Below are 16,496 nucleotides of genomic sequence, written 5' to 3' on the forward strand. Positions count from 1 at the left end.
TGACGTCAGTGGAGCGCAGGCTCGGGCTGGAACGAGGAAGAGGTGAGTCCTCCCCGCCCGTTGCCTCTTACAATATAGCTGCAGCCAGCGACCTCACTTCTAAAGCTGGAGGGGAGCGGAGGACGGGGGACCCAGGCGAGGGAGGGGGGGGTCCGACCCCCCTCCCCGCCGCTAGGCCCAATACCCCCTTCCTGCCCGCTATCCCCTCCAGCTCGGGCGGCCCCCCACACACACAGACGGGCGGCTGCCGCCCCTCCAGAAGTGCCGCCTGAGGCAAAAGTTTCACCCCGCCTCATGGGCGGGCCGGCCCTGTCTCCCAGACATGACCATCACTAATCAGAGACTTACATATCTATCACCTGACCAGATTGATCACATGCTTCTCCATGGCTTCTCCTAGACACACCATCACTAATCAGAGACTTACATATCTATCACCTGACCAGACTGATCACATGCTTCTCTATGACTTCTCCTAGACGCCACCATCGCTAATTATAATCAGAGACTTATCTATCACCCGACGAAACTAATCACATGCTTCTCCATGACTTCTCCTAGACACGATCACCACTAATCAGAGACTTACATATCTATCACCTGACTACACTGATCACATGCTTCTCTATGACTTCTCCTAGACGCCACCATCACTAATTATAATCAGAGACTTATCTATCACCTGACGAAACTAATCACATGCTTCTCCATGAGTTCTCCTAGACCATCACTATTTCTATATTGTAGGGATAATCTGGAACCCAGAAAGAAAATTACATCATGCTTAAAGGATAGTGCATGTATAGCCTTGATATAAAAACACCGCTTACTGGTAAATAATGGCATTGTGTTGCAGATCACAGTTCAGTCACTCCCTGGAAGGAGGATGGATGTATGTACGGAACCTGTTACGATGGTAAGTGAACAATGCCCATAATATGAAGTCCAGCTTTGGCCAAATCCTCTTTTTCTTTAGACCACTTCAGGACCAAGCCAATTTTTACACTTCTGCTATGCCTTCCTTTGCTTGAGTTGAAAGATCTCAGACAAGACACAGAACATTATATCATGTTTTCTCCTAGCGGACTTAAAGAGACACTAAAGCGAAAAAAAAACTATGATATTATGATTTGTATGTGTAGTACAGCTAAGAAATAAAACATTAAGATCAGATACATCAGTCTAATTGTTTCCAGTACAGGAAGAGTTAAGAAACTCCAGTTGTTATCTCTATACAAAAAAGCCATTATCTCTACAACTTTCAAAGTCCTGGAGAGGGCTGTTATCTGACTTTTATTATCTCAACTGTTAGTTAACTATTTACTTTTCCTCTGGCAGAGGAGAGGTCATTAGTTCACAGACTGCTCTGAAAGAATCATTTTGAATGCTGAGTGTTGTGTAATCTGCACCTATTAGAGAATGATGCAATGTTAGAAAAAACACTATATACCTGAATAATAAAAATATGAGAATATATTCTTTGCTGCTAATCTTCTAGTAATTATTCATAGTACACAACCAATTCATTATATCATATATTTTTTTCCGCTTCAATGTCTCTTTAAAGCACCACCAGGGGCGCACTCAGTAGAAAATGGCAGTGTTAGGGAGTCTTGCCCAAGGTCTCCTTACTGAATAGCTGCTGGCTTTCTGAACAGGAAGAGCCGAGATTCAAAACCCTGGCCTGGTCTCCTATGTCTCCTATGTCACAGGAGACCGGGGTTGGTCTACCCAAACATATTAAAGCGGATCCCAGATGAAAAACTAACTATAACAAGTAACTTGTCTATATATCTTATCTCAAGTTTACACAGCAAATCTAGCTGGAAAAAAGCTTTAATAGAATATGATTGATTATTCCTATGATACAATGATGGCAGCCATGTTGTTTGTAAACATTACACAGAGGCAGGCTTATCTGCATCTTGAGCAAAAAAACCTTTATTAAAACAAAAACAAAAAAAGTATTTGGCTTAAGGAACGCCCTATAAACAATAGGAAAGGAACGCAATTATGCAATGAGTAAAAGTTCACCTCGGATCCACTTTAAGTCTTGTGTTTTTTTCGGGGACAAATAGGGCTTTATTTTGATACCATTTTATTACAATAAATCTTGAATTTGCCCGTGTTTTGAGGGAAAATAAAAATGAAACAAACGGGAATTTTCCAAATTTGTCAACCAAAAATATCTAACTATCTTCTCAAATTCCTTATCCATTCCAGAAGGGGTCCGCGATCAGGACTGCTGCTGTAAAATCTACTGTGTGTCAGAAACTAGCGTTCATATAATGTTCGTAGATTTTACTATGGGTGGTCAAGTAGGGATTTTTTGCACCCCTTAGCCTACTTTGTTGTTTCTCCCTATCCATGTGCAACAGCGCTCCTCCCATTCCATGTGCAGCCCGCTTTTCTGCAGTGATGGCCATGTCTAGGAGAACTCATGGAGAACCATGTGATCAGTTTGATAGATATGAAAGACTCTGATTTGCTAGACATGATCATGTGCTAAAAACAGGGAACACCAAGAGCCCCAATAGTGTAATATGTAGTGGTAAATGGTTACTAGATAGAGTAAATATTAATACTCACAAACCAGGGTTACCATTAGGCAACCACTGTAAAGGCAGGTGGGGAGATTTTCCTGTCCCCACTCAGGAATAAGAATAAGAAGTCGCTCTCTGTAGATAAGAAAAAGGGGGTTCAACCCTCCACCCAGGGTGGACTTAATATTATGCAGGAGAACAGAGGCGCCAAAAGGATAAAAGAAAGCTAAATGAGCTTAAAAACCAAATTCTTGGGAAATAGAGGAGGTAGTGGTGGACTTACCTCCTCCAAGTAGACACACAACGACTGTAGTAAAGACAGTCAATATATTTTATTTATGAACTCTAAATATGCAACGCGTTTCGCAGGTTTGATCCCGCTTCATCAGGCAATAACAACGGAGCAATAGCATATGTGGTCAGTAGAAGAGCCAGGCACCTCTGTCTCTGACTCTGTCACCTCACAGAGGTGCCTGGCTCTTCTACTGACCACATATGCTATTGCAACTATATCAGCGCACAGTGAGTAACTTCGGCGTCGTCAGAAGACAGAGCTGAAGTTACTTTTAAAACACTGTAATTCCCCACCATCCACATGGACCTGGAGGGGGAATAGTAATTAACGCCGCTGGGACTTCTGCAGCAGCAGGATAAGTCATATAATGGCTGTATCCTGCACCCACGTCTTCTGGCGGGAAGTTCCCTCGTACGTGTTCTGTCAACTTCACCAGTAGTCGACTCTACCAAGGTGGTCTACTTCACCAGAGTACTCTGCAAGGAGTGGTGGGCCGCTACTCCTATTAGGCAATGAACCACTTTGCTGCCTAGTAGTCGCTAGGTCATGACCCCTGGGAGTGCCCCACCAGTGACTCAGAAAACAGTTGTGGAGTTCTCCGTCAAGGATATTCCTGGGAAGGCACAAAACAAGTGTACACAGTAAACAGGCCAAAGGTCAAGGCTGGCGGAATTCAAGCGTAATTGGGTCACAAGCCAAGGATCAGGACAGGCAGAGTTCAGTTGTAAACGGTATAAGAAGCCAAGGTCAATAAGAAGAGATCAAACAGGAACTGATAGTATCAGGCAGCAGGAACACTGGCCAAAGCTGACAGAACAATCAGCACAATGTGCCGCCAGACGCTGCCTTTTATGTGCACAGGTAGCACGCTTTGGTACCAAACTTTGCGTACCGTGCATGTGCAAAGGAATGTGCGTTATTCACTCATGTGCATAAGGCAAAACACCATAAGGCTCTATGCACTTAGCTAAACAAACAAAACCATGGCCTGCCTGGCTCTAACACACAGGAGCAGCACGCCATTGGCCCAGACCGCGAGTATGACACATGCACAGCTCCCTTGAGCACTCCTCTTCCATGTGTCACTTCCATTTTGCAGCTTCCTTTTTCCATCTCCATAAGCAGGAAGCTCTTTTCCATGTCCAGCCATCCCCTGCTCCCCAAGACTAGAGTTGGGCCGAACGGTTCGCCGGCGAACGTGGTTCGCGCGAACGTAGGTGGTTCGCGTGCGGGTACCGCACGCGAACCTTTTGCGGAAGAAGTTCGGTTCGCCCCATAATGCACTGAGGGTCAACTTTGACCCTCTACATCACAGTCAGCAGGCCCAGTGTAGCCAATTAGGCTACACTAGCCCCTGGAGCCCCACCCCCCCTTATATAAGGCAGGCAGCGGCGGCCATTACGGCCACTCGTGTGCCTGCATTAGTGAGAGTAGGGCGAGCTGCTGCAGTCTCTCATATAGGGAAAGATTAGTTAGGCTTAACTTCTTCCTGGCTGCATACCTGTTCTGTTCAGTGAGCCCTCAGCCCACTGCATACCTGTACTGTGATCCTGCCACTGCATACCTGTTCAGTGATCCTGCCACTGCATACCTGTTCAGTGATCCTGCCACTGCATACCTATTCTGTTCAGTGAGCCCTCAGCCCACTGCATACCTGCACTGTGATCCTGCCACTCCATACCTGTTCAGTGATCCTGCCACTGCATACCTGTTCTGTTCAGTGAGCCCTCAGCCCACTGCATACCTGTACTGTGATCCTGCCACTCCATACCTGTTCAGTGATCCTGCCACTGCATACCTGTTCAGTGATCCTGCCACTGCATACCTGTTCTGTGAACCCGCCACTGTATACCTGTTCTGTTCAGTGGACCCGCCACTGTATACCTGTTCTGTGAACCCGCCACTGTATACCTGTTCTGTTCAGTGGACCCGCCACTGTATACCTGTTCTGTTCAGTGGACCCGCCACTGTATACCTGTTCTGTGAACCCGCCACTGTATACCTGTTCTGTTCAGTGGACCCGCCACTGTATACCTGTTCTGTTCAGTGGACCCGCCACTGTATACCTGTTCTGTTCAGTGGACCCGCCACTGTATACCTGTTCTGTTCAGTGGACCCGCCACTGTATACCTGTTCTGTTCAGTGGACCCGCCACTGTATACCTGTTCTGTTCAGTGGACCCGCCACTGTATACCTGTTCTGTGAACCCGCCACTGTATACCTGTTCTGTTCAGTGGACCCGCCACTGTATACCTGTTTAGTGAACACGCCACTGCATACCTATTGTGTTCAGTGATCCTGCCACTGCATACCTGTTCTGTGAACCCGCCACTGTATACCTGTTCTGTTCAGTGGACCCGCCACTGTATACCTGTTCTGTTCAGTGGACCCGCCACTGTATACCTGTTCTGTTCAGTGGACCCGCCACTGTATACCTGTTTTGTTCAGTGGACCCGCCACTGTATACCTGTTCTGTTCAGTGAACCCACCGCATCAGTGCGCATACCTGTGCAGTTAAGTGAACCCACCTACCTACGTGAGTGCACGCAGTGTGATATACCACTCCGTGCATACCCAATATGGACAAAACAGGTAGAGGAAGAGGAAGAGGTAGTGGCAGAGGCAGAGGAAGGCCACCCGGCAGGTCTGCGCGAGGTCGTGTAAATGTAATTTCGTGTGGACCTGGCCCACAGTACAGTGCTCGGAAGAAGGCACGTCCCATCACCTCCCAAGATTGTCAGGACGTGGTTGAGTATTTAGCGACACAGAACACCTCATCTTGCTCAGCCACCAGCGCTACTACTAGCACCACTTCCGCTGCATTTGACACTTCGCAAGAATTATTTAGTGTTGAAATCACTGATGCACAGCCATTGTTGTTACAGCCAGATGAATTTTCACCAGCTAATATGTCTGAGTTACGCGGCAACACTATGGATGTAACGTGTCAGGAGGATGAAGGACCTACTGATGGTGCAAGTTTGGATTTGTCTGAGGCAAGCGAAGCTGGGCAGGATGACTACGATGATGACGGTAATAGGGATCCTCTGTATGTTCCCAATAGAGGAGATGAAGAGGGGGACAGTTCAGAGGGGGAGTCAGAGAGTAGTAGGAGGAGAGAAGTTGCTGAAAGAAGCTGGGGCAGCTCTTCGTCAGAAACAGCTGGTGGCAGAGTCCGGCACCATGTATCGCCACCTATGTACAGCCAGCCAACTTGCCCTTCAGCATCAGCTGCTGAGGTCCCCATAGTGCCCACATCCCAGGGTGGCTCAGCGGTGTGGACATTTTTTAATGTGTGTGCCTCAGATCGGACCAAAGCCATCTGTTCGCTCTGCCAACAAAAATTGAGCCGTGGAAAGGCCAACACTCACGTAGGGACAAGTGCCTTACGAAGGCACCTGGAGAAAAGGCACAAACAGCAATGGGATGGCCACCTGAGCAAAAGCAGCAGCAGCACACAAAAGAAAAGTCACCCTCCTTCTCCTCTTCCTCCTTCAGGTGCATCATCTGCTTCTGCCGCTTTCTCCCTTGCACCTTCACAGGCACCCTCCTCCACTCCGCCTCTGCCCTTGAGCGGTTCCTGCTCCTCTGCCCACAGCAGCAGTCAGGTGTCCGTGAAGGAAATTTTTGAGCGGAAGAAGCCACTTTTGGCCAGTCACCCCCTTGCCCGGCGTCTGACAGCTGGCGTGGCGGAACTGTTAGCTCGCCAGCTGTTACCATACCGGCTGGTGGACTCTGAGGCCTTCCGTAAATTTGTGGCCATCGGAACACCGCAGTGGAAGATGCCAGGCCGCACTTATTTTTCGAGAAAGGCCATACCCCAACTGCACCGTGAAGTTGAGAGGCAAGTGGTGTCATCTCTTGCGAAGAGCGTTGGGTCAAGGGTACACCTGACCACGGATGGCTGGTCTGCCAAGCACGGGCAGGGCCGCTACATTACCTACACAGCCCATTGGGTGAACCTGGTGGTGAACGATGGCAAGCAGAAAGCGGCGGACCAAATTGTGACACCTCCACGGCTTGCAGGCAGGCCTCCTGCCACCTCCTCTCCTCCTGCTACATGCTCTTCGCTGTCCTCCTCCTCCTCCTTGGCTGAGTGGCAGTTCTCCTCTCCAGCTACACAGCCCCAGCTCCGCAGGGCCTATGCTGCATGCCAGGTACGACGGTGTCACGCCATCTTAGACATGGCTTGTCTCAAAGCGGAGAGTCACACTGGAGCAGCTCTCCTGGCTGCTCTTAAGAAACAGGTGGATGAGTGGCTGACCCCGCACCACCTGGAGATAGGCAACGTGGTGTGCGACAACGGCAGCAATCTGTTTGCCGCTTTGCATATGGGGAAGCTGACACACATACCCTGCATGGCACATGTCATGAATCTAGTGGTTCAAAGATTTGTGGCAAAGTACCCTGGCTTAGCGGATGTCCTGAAGCAGGCCAGGAAGTTCTGTGGGCATTTGAGGCGCTCTTACACAGCCATGGCACGATTTGCAGAAATTCAGCGTAAAAACAACATGCCGGTGAGACGCCTCATTTGCGATAGCCCCACTCGCTGGAACTCGACCCTGCTCATGTTCTCCCGCCTGCTAGAACAGAAGAAAGCCGTCACCCAGTACCTCTACAACTGGAGTAGAACGAAACAGTCTGGGAAGATGGGGATGTTCTGGCCCGACAACTGGACACTGATGAAAAATGCATGCAGGCTCATGCGGCCGTTTGAGGTGGTGACCAACCTGGTGAGCCGCAGTGAGGGCACCATCAGCGACTTAATTCCCTACGCGTACTTCTTGGAGCGTGCTGTGCGTAGAGTGGCGGATGAAGCTGCGAATGAGCGTGACCAGGAACCGTTACGGCAGGAACAGGCATGGGACCAATTTTCATCAGACCCAGCTGTTTCCTCAACACCTGCGGCAGCACAGAGGGGGGAGGAGGAGGAAGAAGAGAGGTCGTGTGCAGAAGACGAGTCAGACTCAGAGGATGATGAGCAAGGTGTTTCTTTGGGGGAGGAGGAGGAGGAGGAGGAGGGGACAGCGGCAGGAGAACAACCGCAGCAGGCGTCGCAGGGGGCTTGTGCTGCTCAACCTTCCCGTGGTATTGTTCGCGGCTGGGGGGAGGAGGTTGACTTACCTGACGTCACTGAGGAAGAGCAAGAGGAGATGGAGGGTACTGGATCCGACTTTGTGCAGATGTCGTCTTTTATGCTGTCCTGCCTGTTGAGGGACCCCCGTATAAAAAACCTCAAGGGGAATGAGCTGTACTGGGTGGCCACACTACTAGACCCTCGGTACAGGCACAAAGTGGCGGACATGTTACCAACTCACCGGAAGGTGGAAAGGATGCAGCACATGCAGAACCAGCTGTCAACTATGCTTTACAATGCCTTTAAGGGTGATGTGACAGCACAACGCCAGCAAGGTACCACTGCCACTAATCCTCCTCCCGTGTCCACGCAGTCAAAGACAGGACGCTCCAGCGATCTCATGGTGATGTCGGACATGCGGACGTTCTTTAGTCCAACGCCTCGCCGTAGCCCTTCCGGATCCACCCTCCACCAACGCCTCGACCGGCAGGTAGCCGACTACCTGGCCTTAAGTGTGGATGTAGACACTGCTGTGAACAGCGATGAGGAACCCTTGAACTACTGGGTGCGCAGGCTTGACCTGTGGCCAGAGCTGTCCCAATTTGCCATCCAACTTCTCTCCTGCCCTGCCGCAAGCGTCCTCTCAGAAAGGACCTTCAGCGCAGCTGGAGGCATTGTCACAGAGAAGAGAAGTCGCCTAAGTCACAAAAGTGTTAAGTACCTCACCTTTATCAAAATGAATGAGGCATGGATCCCGGAGGGCTGCTGCCCGCCCCAAGACTAAGTCAGTCCCCGCACACACAGCATCTCTGCCTGCACGCCGTGTGACTGGCTGCCTGGCCTGCCCCAAAAAGACTAAGTCGCTCCCAGTCCCTCCACACAGCATGTCTGCCTGCAGGCCGCTTCACTACCTTCTCCGCCACCACCAACAGGGTCCGGGACTCCAGGCGGATTGCTGAATTTTTTAGGCCGCTGCTAGCGGCGGCCGCTGTAATAATTTTTATGGTGCGTGTACATGACTGCCTAATTTTTCTGGCTGCACTGAGGGCAGCTGCAACAACAAAAGAAAAGGCATGTACATGCGCCCATTCCCCTTCGTGATCATTACCTTGCCGTGGTGAAGGGGCTTGCGTATCACAATGAAGCAATGACCGGCGCCTAGATGAGTGTCTCGGGGGGCACACAAAAGATAATAAGGTCGTTGCTTCATTGTGGTCAGACCAAATTTGATCAGCTGGACAGTCACTGTTCTGTCATTCAGCTACATCAGCCAGGCCGACCATATGGGCTGTAAAGCCACCAAAACCTGCACTCTCGCCATGGTGCGCACCAGTCCAGCACGGCCGTCACTAGTACAAACAGCTGTTTGCGGTGCGTTACACGGTGAGTTTGGTGTGTCAGTGTGAAGCAGTACCTTAATTACACTACCTGATTGATGTATACACATGCAAGATGTTTGAAAGCACTTTAGGCCTGTCATTTAGCATTCAATGTGATTTCTGCCCTTAAAACGCTGCTTTGCGTCAAATCCAGATTTTTCCCGGGGACTTTTGGCGTGTATCCCACTCCGCCATGCCCCCCTCCAGGTGTTAGACCCCTTGAAACATCTTTTCCATCACTTTTGTGGCCAGCATAATTATTTTTTTTTTCAAAGTTCGCATCCCCATTGAAGTCTATTGCGGTTCGCGAACTTTAACGCGAACCGAACGTTCCGCAAAAGTTCGCGAACCCGGTTCGCGAACCTAAAATCGGAGGTTCGGCCCAACTCTACCCAAGACCAGGGCCATTGTGGCCTTTTCAGAGGCACCATTCGAGGTTCACTGCGACCGGGCTGCTCTGTCTCTAGCGCCGCTGACAGGAAGTAGCAAGCGATGCTAAAAAAAGAGAAGCCCGGCAACGGTGAACGTCGCATGGAGCCCGGCAGGTGAGTTTGGCCTACGAGGCTTCCCGCTGCCACACATCTTTTCAATGAAGGGCCGAGCATGGAGGGAGGGCCCGAGGGGAGGGGGAGGAGTCGGGTCCCTCTGCCCATGGCTGAGTCCCTGTGTGCCCGCTGCTCTCCCTCTATCACTGCTCCCCACTCCATCTCTGCTTCCCCCTCCATCACTGCTCTCCCCTCCATCACTGCTCCGCCTCCATCACTGTTCTCACCTCCATCACTGCTCTCCCCTCCATCTCTGCTTCCCCCTCCATCACTGCTCCGCCTCCATCACTGCTCCGCCTCCATCACTGCATCTCAGGTGGACACCAGCCTCGACTGCCAATAGAAATGAGCCTGGGTTAGAACCTCTGAAAATGGGTTATTACTGTCTCTGTCTGCACTGGGGAGTAACATGCTCATCCTATCCCCATGACTCCAGTGGCTGCTTATGGTGTCACCCGTGAAGGAAGAGATGACAGTAAAAACTTGACTCTATTTCCGCCTCATCTTTCATTTACCGAAAATCATTCTTCAGCGCTGTTTCTTTCTCAGTTTCAAAAATGTACTTGTGCCTTGACTGGGTAACTGGCTAATTTTATGTACATTTATTCAGATTAACAATGCTCTGAGTGCAGTAGCTACCGTAATCAGTTGGCCCACCTTCCAGCTGCATGCATTTGCATAAAATTATCATAACATTTAAATCATCTCAGGATTATTGGCATCTCATTAGCCTCAGCCTCTGAGCAACAGCATCAGCATTACAAAGTGGCAGCCGGTATCATTCACCGCACACAGGAATCCAGGGCCAGATTTGGAGATTTTACCACCCAAGGCCCACTGTCACCAACCTTGTACCCCCACCCCCCCCCCCCCCCCCAACCGCACTGCCCATCGCCCGTCCTGTGTGCTCCCCCTGTCCCATTTGTTCCTACACCCCCTTCCCCATTCTGTACTGTGCTTGGGGGGGGGGGGGGGCAAAGCACAGGATGGAGGAGCGCTGGACCAGTGTTCCACTTCTCCCCCCCTAGCAGCAGGGCAGCTGTGGACTGGGTTTGTGACTGCTGCGGTTTACATGTTTGACGGTTTACTGCCTTAGTGTGCCAGCCTGCTGCCCGCCCCTTGCTTCCTGATGCACTAGGCCATGGCCTTTGCGGCCTTGCCTCAAATCCAATCATGCATGATTCAGCTGGTGATATTGTTTTTGCCATCAGAGACATTTTCAAGTAATTACAATGACTTTTCCTGATTTAATTTATTTTTTGCAAAAATGTGTTTCATCTTGCCTTATTGACTTCACTGGGTTGTTATTAACGATGGCCGGAAGCGCTGATTACCGATTCCACGAAAATTCAGATTTCTGCCCATGTCGATAACCGATTTAGTGGATTTCTGTTTTCCAAATTCTGATTCTGATTTCCGAGGAGTCTTTTTTTCTTTTTGGTCATTTTTGAATCTGCTGATTATTATTATTATTATTATTATTATTATTTATAAAGCGCCAACATATTCTGTAGCGCTGTACAATGTAAGAAAACAAACAAGGGATACATAATGATACAGACAATGATATACATGAAATATGAACACTGATACAAAATACAGAACTGCTGATTACAATTTGATTTAACATGATGACTAAAATGTATAAATGTCTAACAGTGTGCAAGCAATTAAATTAACAGTCCATGACACAAAAGGGTGATTGGCCAAATATGTCCGCGTTGACTTTGCGTTCTCTGATTGGTCCAATGCTTACCGAGTTCTGTGATTGGGCTAAAATGACCGAGTTGCGGTAATGTGGTATTTCCCTCAGAAATGCAATTTCCGAGTTCCTATGGAAAATGCAGAAATATACAGTAATTTTCGCAGAATCTGAATGAGTATCGCTAGTTGTTATAAAAGATTTCTCATCCTTGCAAAACACATTCGGAAAAAAATATCCGTCTTTCCTACCACAGCAGATAAACCTTCTCTGAGAGACTAGGGTTGGTTTACAAAATTTTTGTCATGCTGTATATCTCCTTAGACCTCCTCCTACACTGCGCCCTGAGGCTGGAGCCTCTCTCGCCTCTGCCTCAGCCTCGCCCCCTGCGCCTACCTCCTACACTGCGCCCTGAGGCTGGAGCCTCTCTTGCCTCTGGCTTGGCCACTCCCTGCGCCCCCTCCTACATTGCGCCCTGTGGATGGAGCCTTTCTCGCCTCTGCCTCGGCCGTGCGCCACCTCCTACACTGCGCCCTGAGGCTGGAGCCTCTCTTGCATCTGCCCCGCCCAGCGTCCCCCTCCTACATTGCGCCCTGTGGATGGAGCCTCTGCCTCGGCCGTGCGCCACCTCCTACACTGCGTCCTGAGGCTGGAGCCTCTCTTGCCTATGCCTCCGCCCTGCGCCCCCCTCCTACACTGCACCCTGAGGCTGGAGCCTCTCTCGCCGCTGCCTCGGCCCTGCCCTGCCTTATCTGCTTAAACCTATTGAAGTACCCCTACACCGGGAAAGCAATTTAATATAACTAATTTTGAGCTAGATTACCTGATCCGTAGGTTCCTAAAGCTGCTTGTTGTCTTCAGGGTTCCTGGCATTCCCTGTCCCCGCTGGTCTTCTTCCAATTCTTCTGATTTCCTCTGTCGAGTATTGAGGTTCCCCCCAGCGATTGAGAGATTCAGAACTTTGCATGGAAGAGTTCTGAATGCCTTGTGCATAGCAAAAGGAAGTGTTCTTCCACGAATACGTTCCTTTGCTGTGCAAGTATAGTTGGAAACTCTCGGAAGCACGGTTACAGTGCATCCGAGATAAACTTTTACTCATTGCATAATTGTCTTCCTTTCATATGGTTTACAGGGCATTCCTCAAGCCAAATACTTATTTGTTTTTGTTTTAACACCCTAATTCCCAATAAACTAAACAAGCCTCGCCCACAGTTCCTTTTGTGCCTTGGCACTGTAGTAAGGGTTTATGGGAGGTCAAAAACACACGATTGGTTCGCACGATGGCCAGGGGCCCCGGACCTCTATGGGAGGTCAGTCTGGGCAGGAGGAGGGGGAGGTTACTAGCCAGAGATTTCAGAGGCAGAGGGGAGGAAGGAGGAGGGGAGGGGACTAAATTTACACACAGGCAAGCTGATAGCATCTCCAGCCCTCAGCCTGTGACAATATGACAAACAGAACATGGCTGCCCTTATTGTATCACAGGAATAAATAATCATAAACTTTTGAAGCTGTTTGCAGCTAGATCTGTTGTGTAAACTATCTAAACTTGAGATAAGATATATAGACAAGTTACTTGTTATAGTTAGTTTTTCATCTCGGATCCGCTTTAAGAATTCATTGGAGTCGCTTGAAAGAACATCCGTGACCCTTAATTGTGGATTTGAATGTCGGAATAGACCAGTGTTAACAAGGAGCAGAGATGGAGTTCAACACATGGAAGAGGAGTTGCTGCACATGGAAGAGGAGGCAACAAACAGGAAAGTGAGGCAAAAAAATTGGTAGCAAAGTATGGTATAGGGTAGTGCTGAGGGACCTGTACTTGAAAGTTACACATGAAAGAGGGTAGCTGATGCCCAAGGGGATGGTATAGGGAAGAGAGGAGCTGTTGTACATGGTTATTACACATGGAACATGGGAGCGCTGCTGCACTTGGAAAGGGAACTACAAAAATGTGTAATTACAACCTTGATTCAGAAGATATCTCAATGCAACCCAATTTGTTTTCTAGATGTGTATGACATCAAACCTTACTGCCGAAACCAGCTATCGGTGGCCCCCGCCCACTACACCACAGGTAAGCGATGGCGGCACAAGACTGCCATAACCAGTTTCTTATCTCCCCAAAACACAAAGTACTTCAGGCAAAGTTTTTAGCTTACGGGGGATTCCGTTATAACGATCTGTACTTCCTTACTCACACCAAGAAAACATTCGCCTCAGGCAGGAAGTGTCAAAAGGAAAATTCAAAATATCATTTACAGATTTGATGATTGCATATTTCAAAGGTCACCCGCGCCTCACGAAAACCCCATCCATTTAGGAAATACTGCAAACCAGGAAAGGTTTTCTTTAAAGGAGAACTCAGTGACGTGGCCATGGATTGAATGTTCCATACAAAGACTATTTATAATGGACACCTGTAAATAATAACTTCTTTTTCAAAAGCTATGAGCTCCTGGAGGTTAATATATTCAGCCAGACAGTTGTGTGACTCCGACATCTCCTCAGATGCTGGGGGCGGGGCTTTTCTACTCTTTACAGTGGTGTCCATGGTAATAAGCCACGCCTGGAGACTTTTGTTGTTCGAAGCTCCCAGCCAGGCAGGAATGGGTCCACACTCTATTGTTTTGGGGGAGTTCACTCAAGCATTTGAGGAGATCTGACTGCTTTGCTGAGTACGAAGTCAAACAAATGACCAGAGAGACGCACTGGGGACAGGGCCGGTTCAAGTAACAATTGGGCCCTAGCAGAGCTGGGACAAGGTCCTCCAGCACCCAAGGCTGAGACACCAAAGTGCGCCCCTCCATCCCTCCCACCCCAGCTGTCACACACTGATTGCTATTAGACAAAGAAGGATAGAGGGCCCACAACCTCCCCAACACCTTAATATCTAGTTATCTGGCTTGCAGTCACTGCTATGTATCCCCGTTTCTTATTTCTTTCTGCTTCAAACACAATTAGGAATGACAGCTGAATGAATTGTGCGCCCCCCTCCTACACTGCGCCCTGAGGCTGGAGCCTCTCCAGCCTATGCCTCGGCCCGGCCCTGGGCCCTAGGGCAAAATTAAACTGGGGGCCCCCCAACAGACACCCCGACCAAAAACCATCATTAGAGGCCCTTTGTTGCAACCAAATTTCCCTCCTGGGCCCCTGAGCTGGCTGCTGACCCTCCCTTAATCACCTCCCAACTTAACAGACTCTGCAGAGTCCCTGGGGAGCAACAATTAAGATGGGGAGGGGCACATTGGAGGCCCTTACAGGCTCTGGGGCCCTGGGGCAATTGCCCATTTTTTCCTATGGTAGCTCCGGCCCTGACTGGGGAATATTATATGTTTCTGCACCTAATAATAGTACTTATAAAATGCAATACTTCAAAAAGATATACATTATTAATTTCATGCATGTTCAATGGCCCGGCCAATGTTGCTTCATAGATTCCTCCACTTTACTCCATGTATCTGTGTTCTTGTAAAAATGTAAAGTGATTCTAAAACGAGTACATTTCAGCAATAGGAACCAGCTTATGATAAACCTCATGGCTAAACGTTTAGAGCAGATATAATAAGGCAAAGTAGCAATCATGGTAGAGCGAGCTAAACTTTGTATCATTCCTGGTAGTCGGTGAAACCATCCATTACACTAATGAACCAATAGGGAGGCTTTAAAGGTCACATAACAGGATCTTCCTTTTCACTCTACTGGGGGGACAGAAACACTGCAAAGTTCCTCAGCGGGTCAAATTGTCCAGAAACATTTGAAGGCCATGTCTGTATGGAAATCCTTCTCTCTGTATTTCAGGTGAAACACTCCTCGGTGTTGAGATCTGAACATATAGAAAAAGTAGCTGTTGCAATATTTTTCTTTTCACCACTATCAGGTGCAAAATGGTGTTTATCTTTCAGAGACGCGCCCCACGTGAGGCGAGGAGAGGTGAACGTGCTGTATTGTACAACGCCTGAAATGACCCTTTGTTTTCTGTAGAAGCCTTTCCACAATTACACCATTCTTGGCAGATTCCGGCCAATCAGACAACAATAATGTTTTTTGTTTTGCCTTAGCGTACGCAGAATCCGAAGTGAAGAAATCACAGGACCTTCCCCAGAGGACAGGCGCAAAGAAGCACAGTGAGTAATTGTTCACCTGCCAACAACAAGTCACACTGGAGAGTTTATCGGGGGGTGCGAGATGGCGAGAGGGAGAGTGTAGTCAAAGAAAGAGTTGTCAAGTGTAAAGGAGAACTCTGGAGTACTTCATAATGAGTTCTAATTGAAAATTTGGAGCTATTAAATTGCATAAAAACAATCGGACTCTTCTGTGTAGCTGCAGACCATTAAAGCAAACCTGAAGTGAACATAAGCTTATGAGATAGTGAATTGTATGTGTAGTACAGCTAAGAAATAGAACGTTAGTTCTATTACTACCTACTATTCCTACTATAAACTACCTGCCTAACCCTTAAACCCCCCACCACACATACTATCTGCTTAACCACCCCCCAAACTACCTACCTACTACCTAACCTTTAACCCCCCACACACACTACCTACCTAATACCTAGCCTGACCCTTAACCTCTCTGCATGACACAAACTGCCTAACCCTTAACCCCCCAAACTACTTACCTACTACCTAACCCTTAACTCCCCCCTCCCCACAAACTACCTACCTAATACCTAGCCTGACCCTTAACCTCTCTGCACTACACAAACTGCCTAACCCTTAACCCCCCCCCCCACCACCACTAATTACCTACCTAACGCTTAACCCTTAAACCCCCCACAAACTACCTACCTAACGCCTGACCCTTAACCTCCCCCACAAACTACCTTCCTAACGCCTAACCCTTAACCCCCCCTCCCCCCCACACACACACACCCTTAACCCCCCCCCCCCCCACACACACACACACACACACACACACACATACAAAGTACCTACCTAATGCCTAGCCTGACC

At 48.8% G+C, this 16,496-nt stretch overlaps 1 protein-coding gene across 1 annotated transcript in view; it reads left to right on the forward strand.

The window, feature by feature from the left end:
* Positions 1 to 16,496, forward strand: part of EHF (ETS homologous factor) — a 161,308-nt gene that overhangs the window by 132,793 nt on the left and 12,019 nt on the right. The window contains exons 5-7 of the mRNA XM_068261473.1: positions 857 to 916; positions 13,550 to 13,615; positions 15,600 to 15,665. Coding sequence (XP_068117574.1) covers positions 857 to 916; positions 13,550 to 13,615; positions 15,600 to 15,665 — 192 coding nt within the window. The remainder of the gene's footprint in view (positions 1 to 856; positions 917 to 13,549; positions 13,616 to 15,599; positions 15,666 to 16,496) is intronic.

This window comes from Hyperolius riggenbachi, chromosome 11 (genome assembly GCF_040937935.1).
Source record: "Hyperolius riggenbachi isolate aHypRig1 chromosome 11, aHypRig1.pri, whole genome shotgun sequence".
Classification (NCBI taxonomy): domain Eukaryota; kingdom Metazoa; phylum Chordata; class Amphibia; order Anura; family Hyperoliidae; genus Hyperolius; species Hyperolius riggenbachi.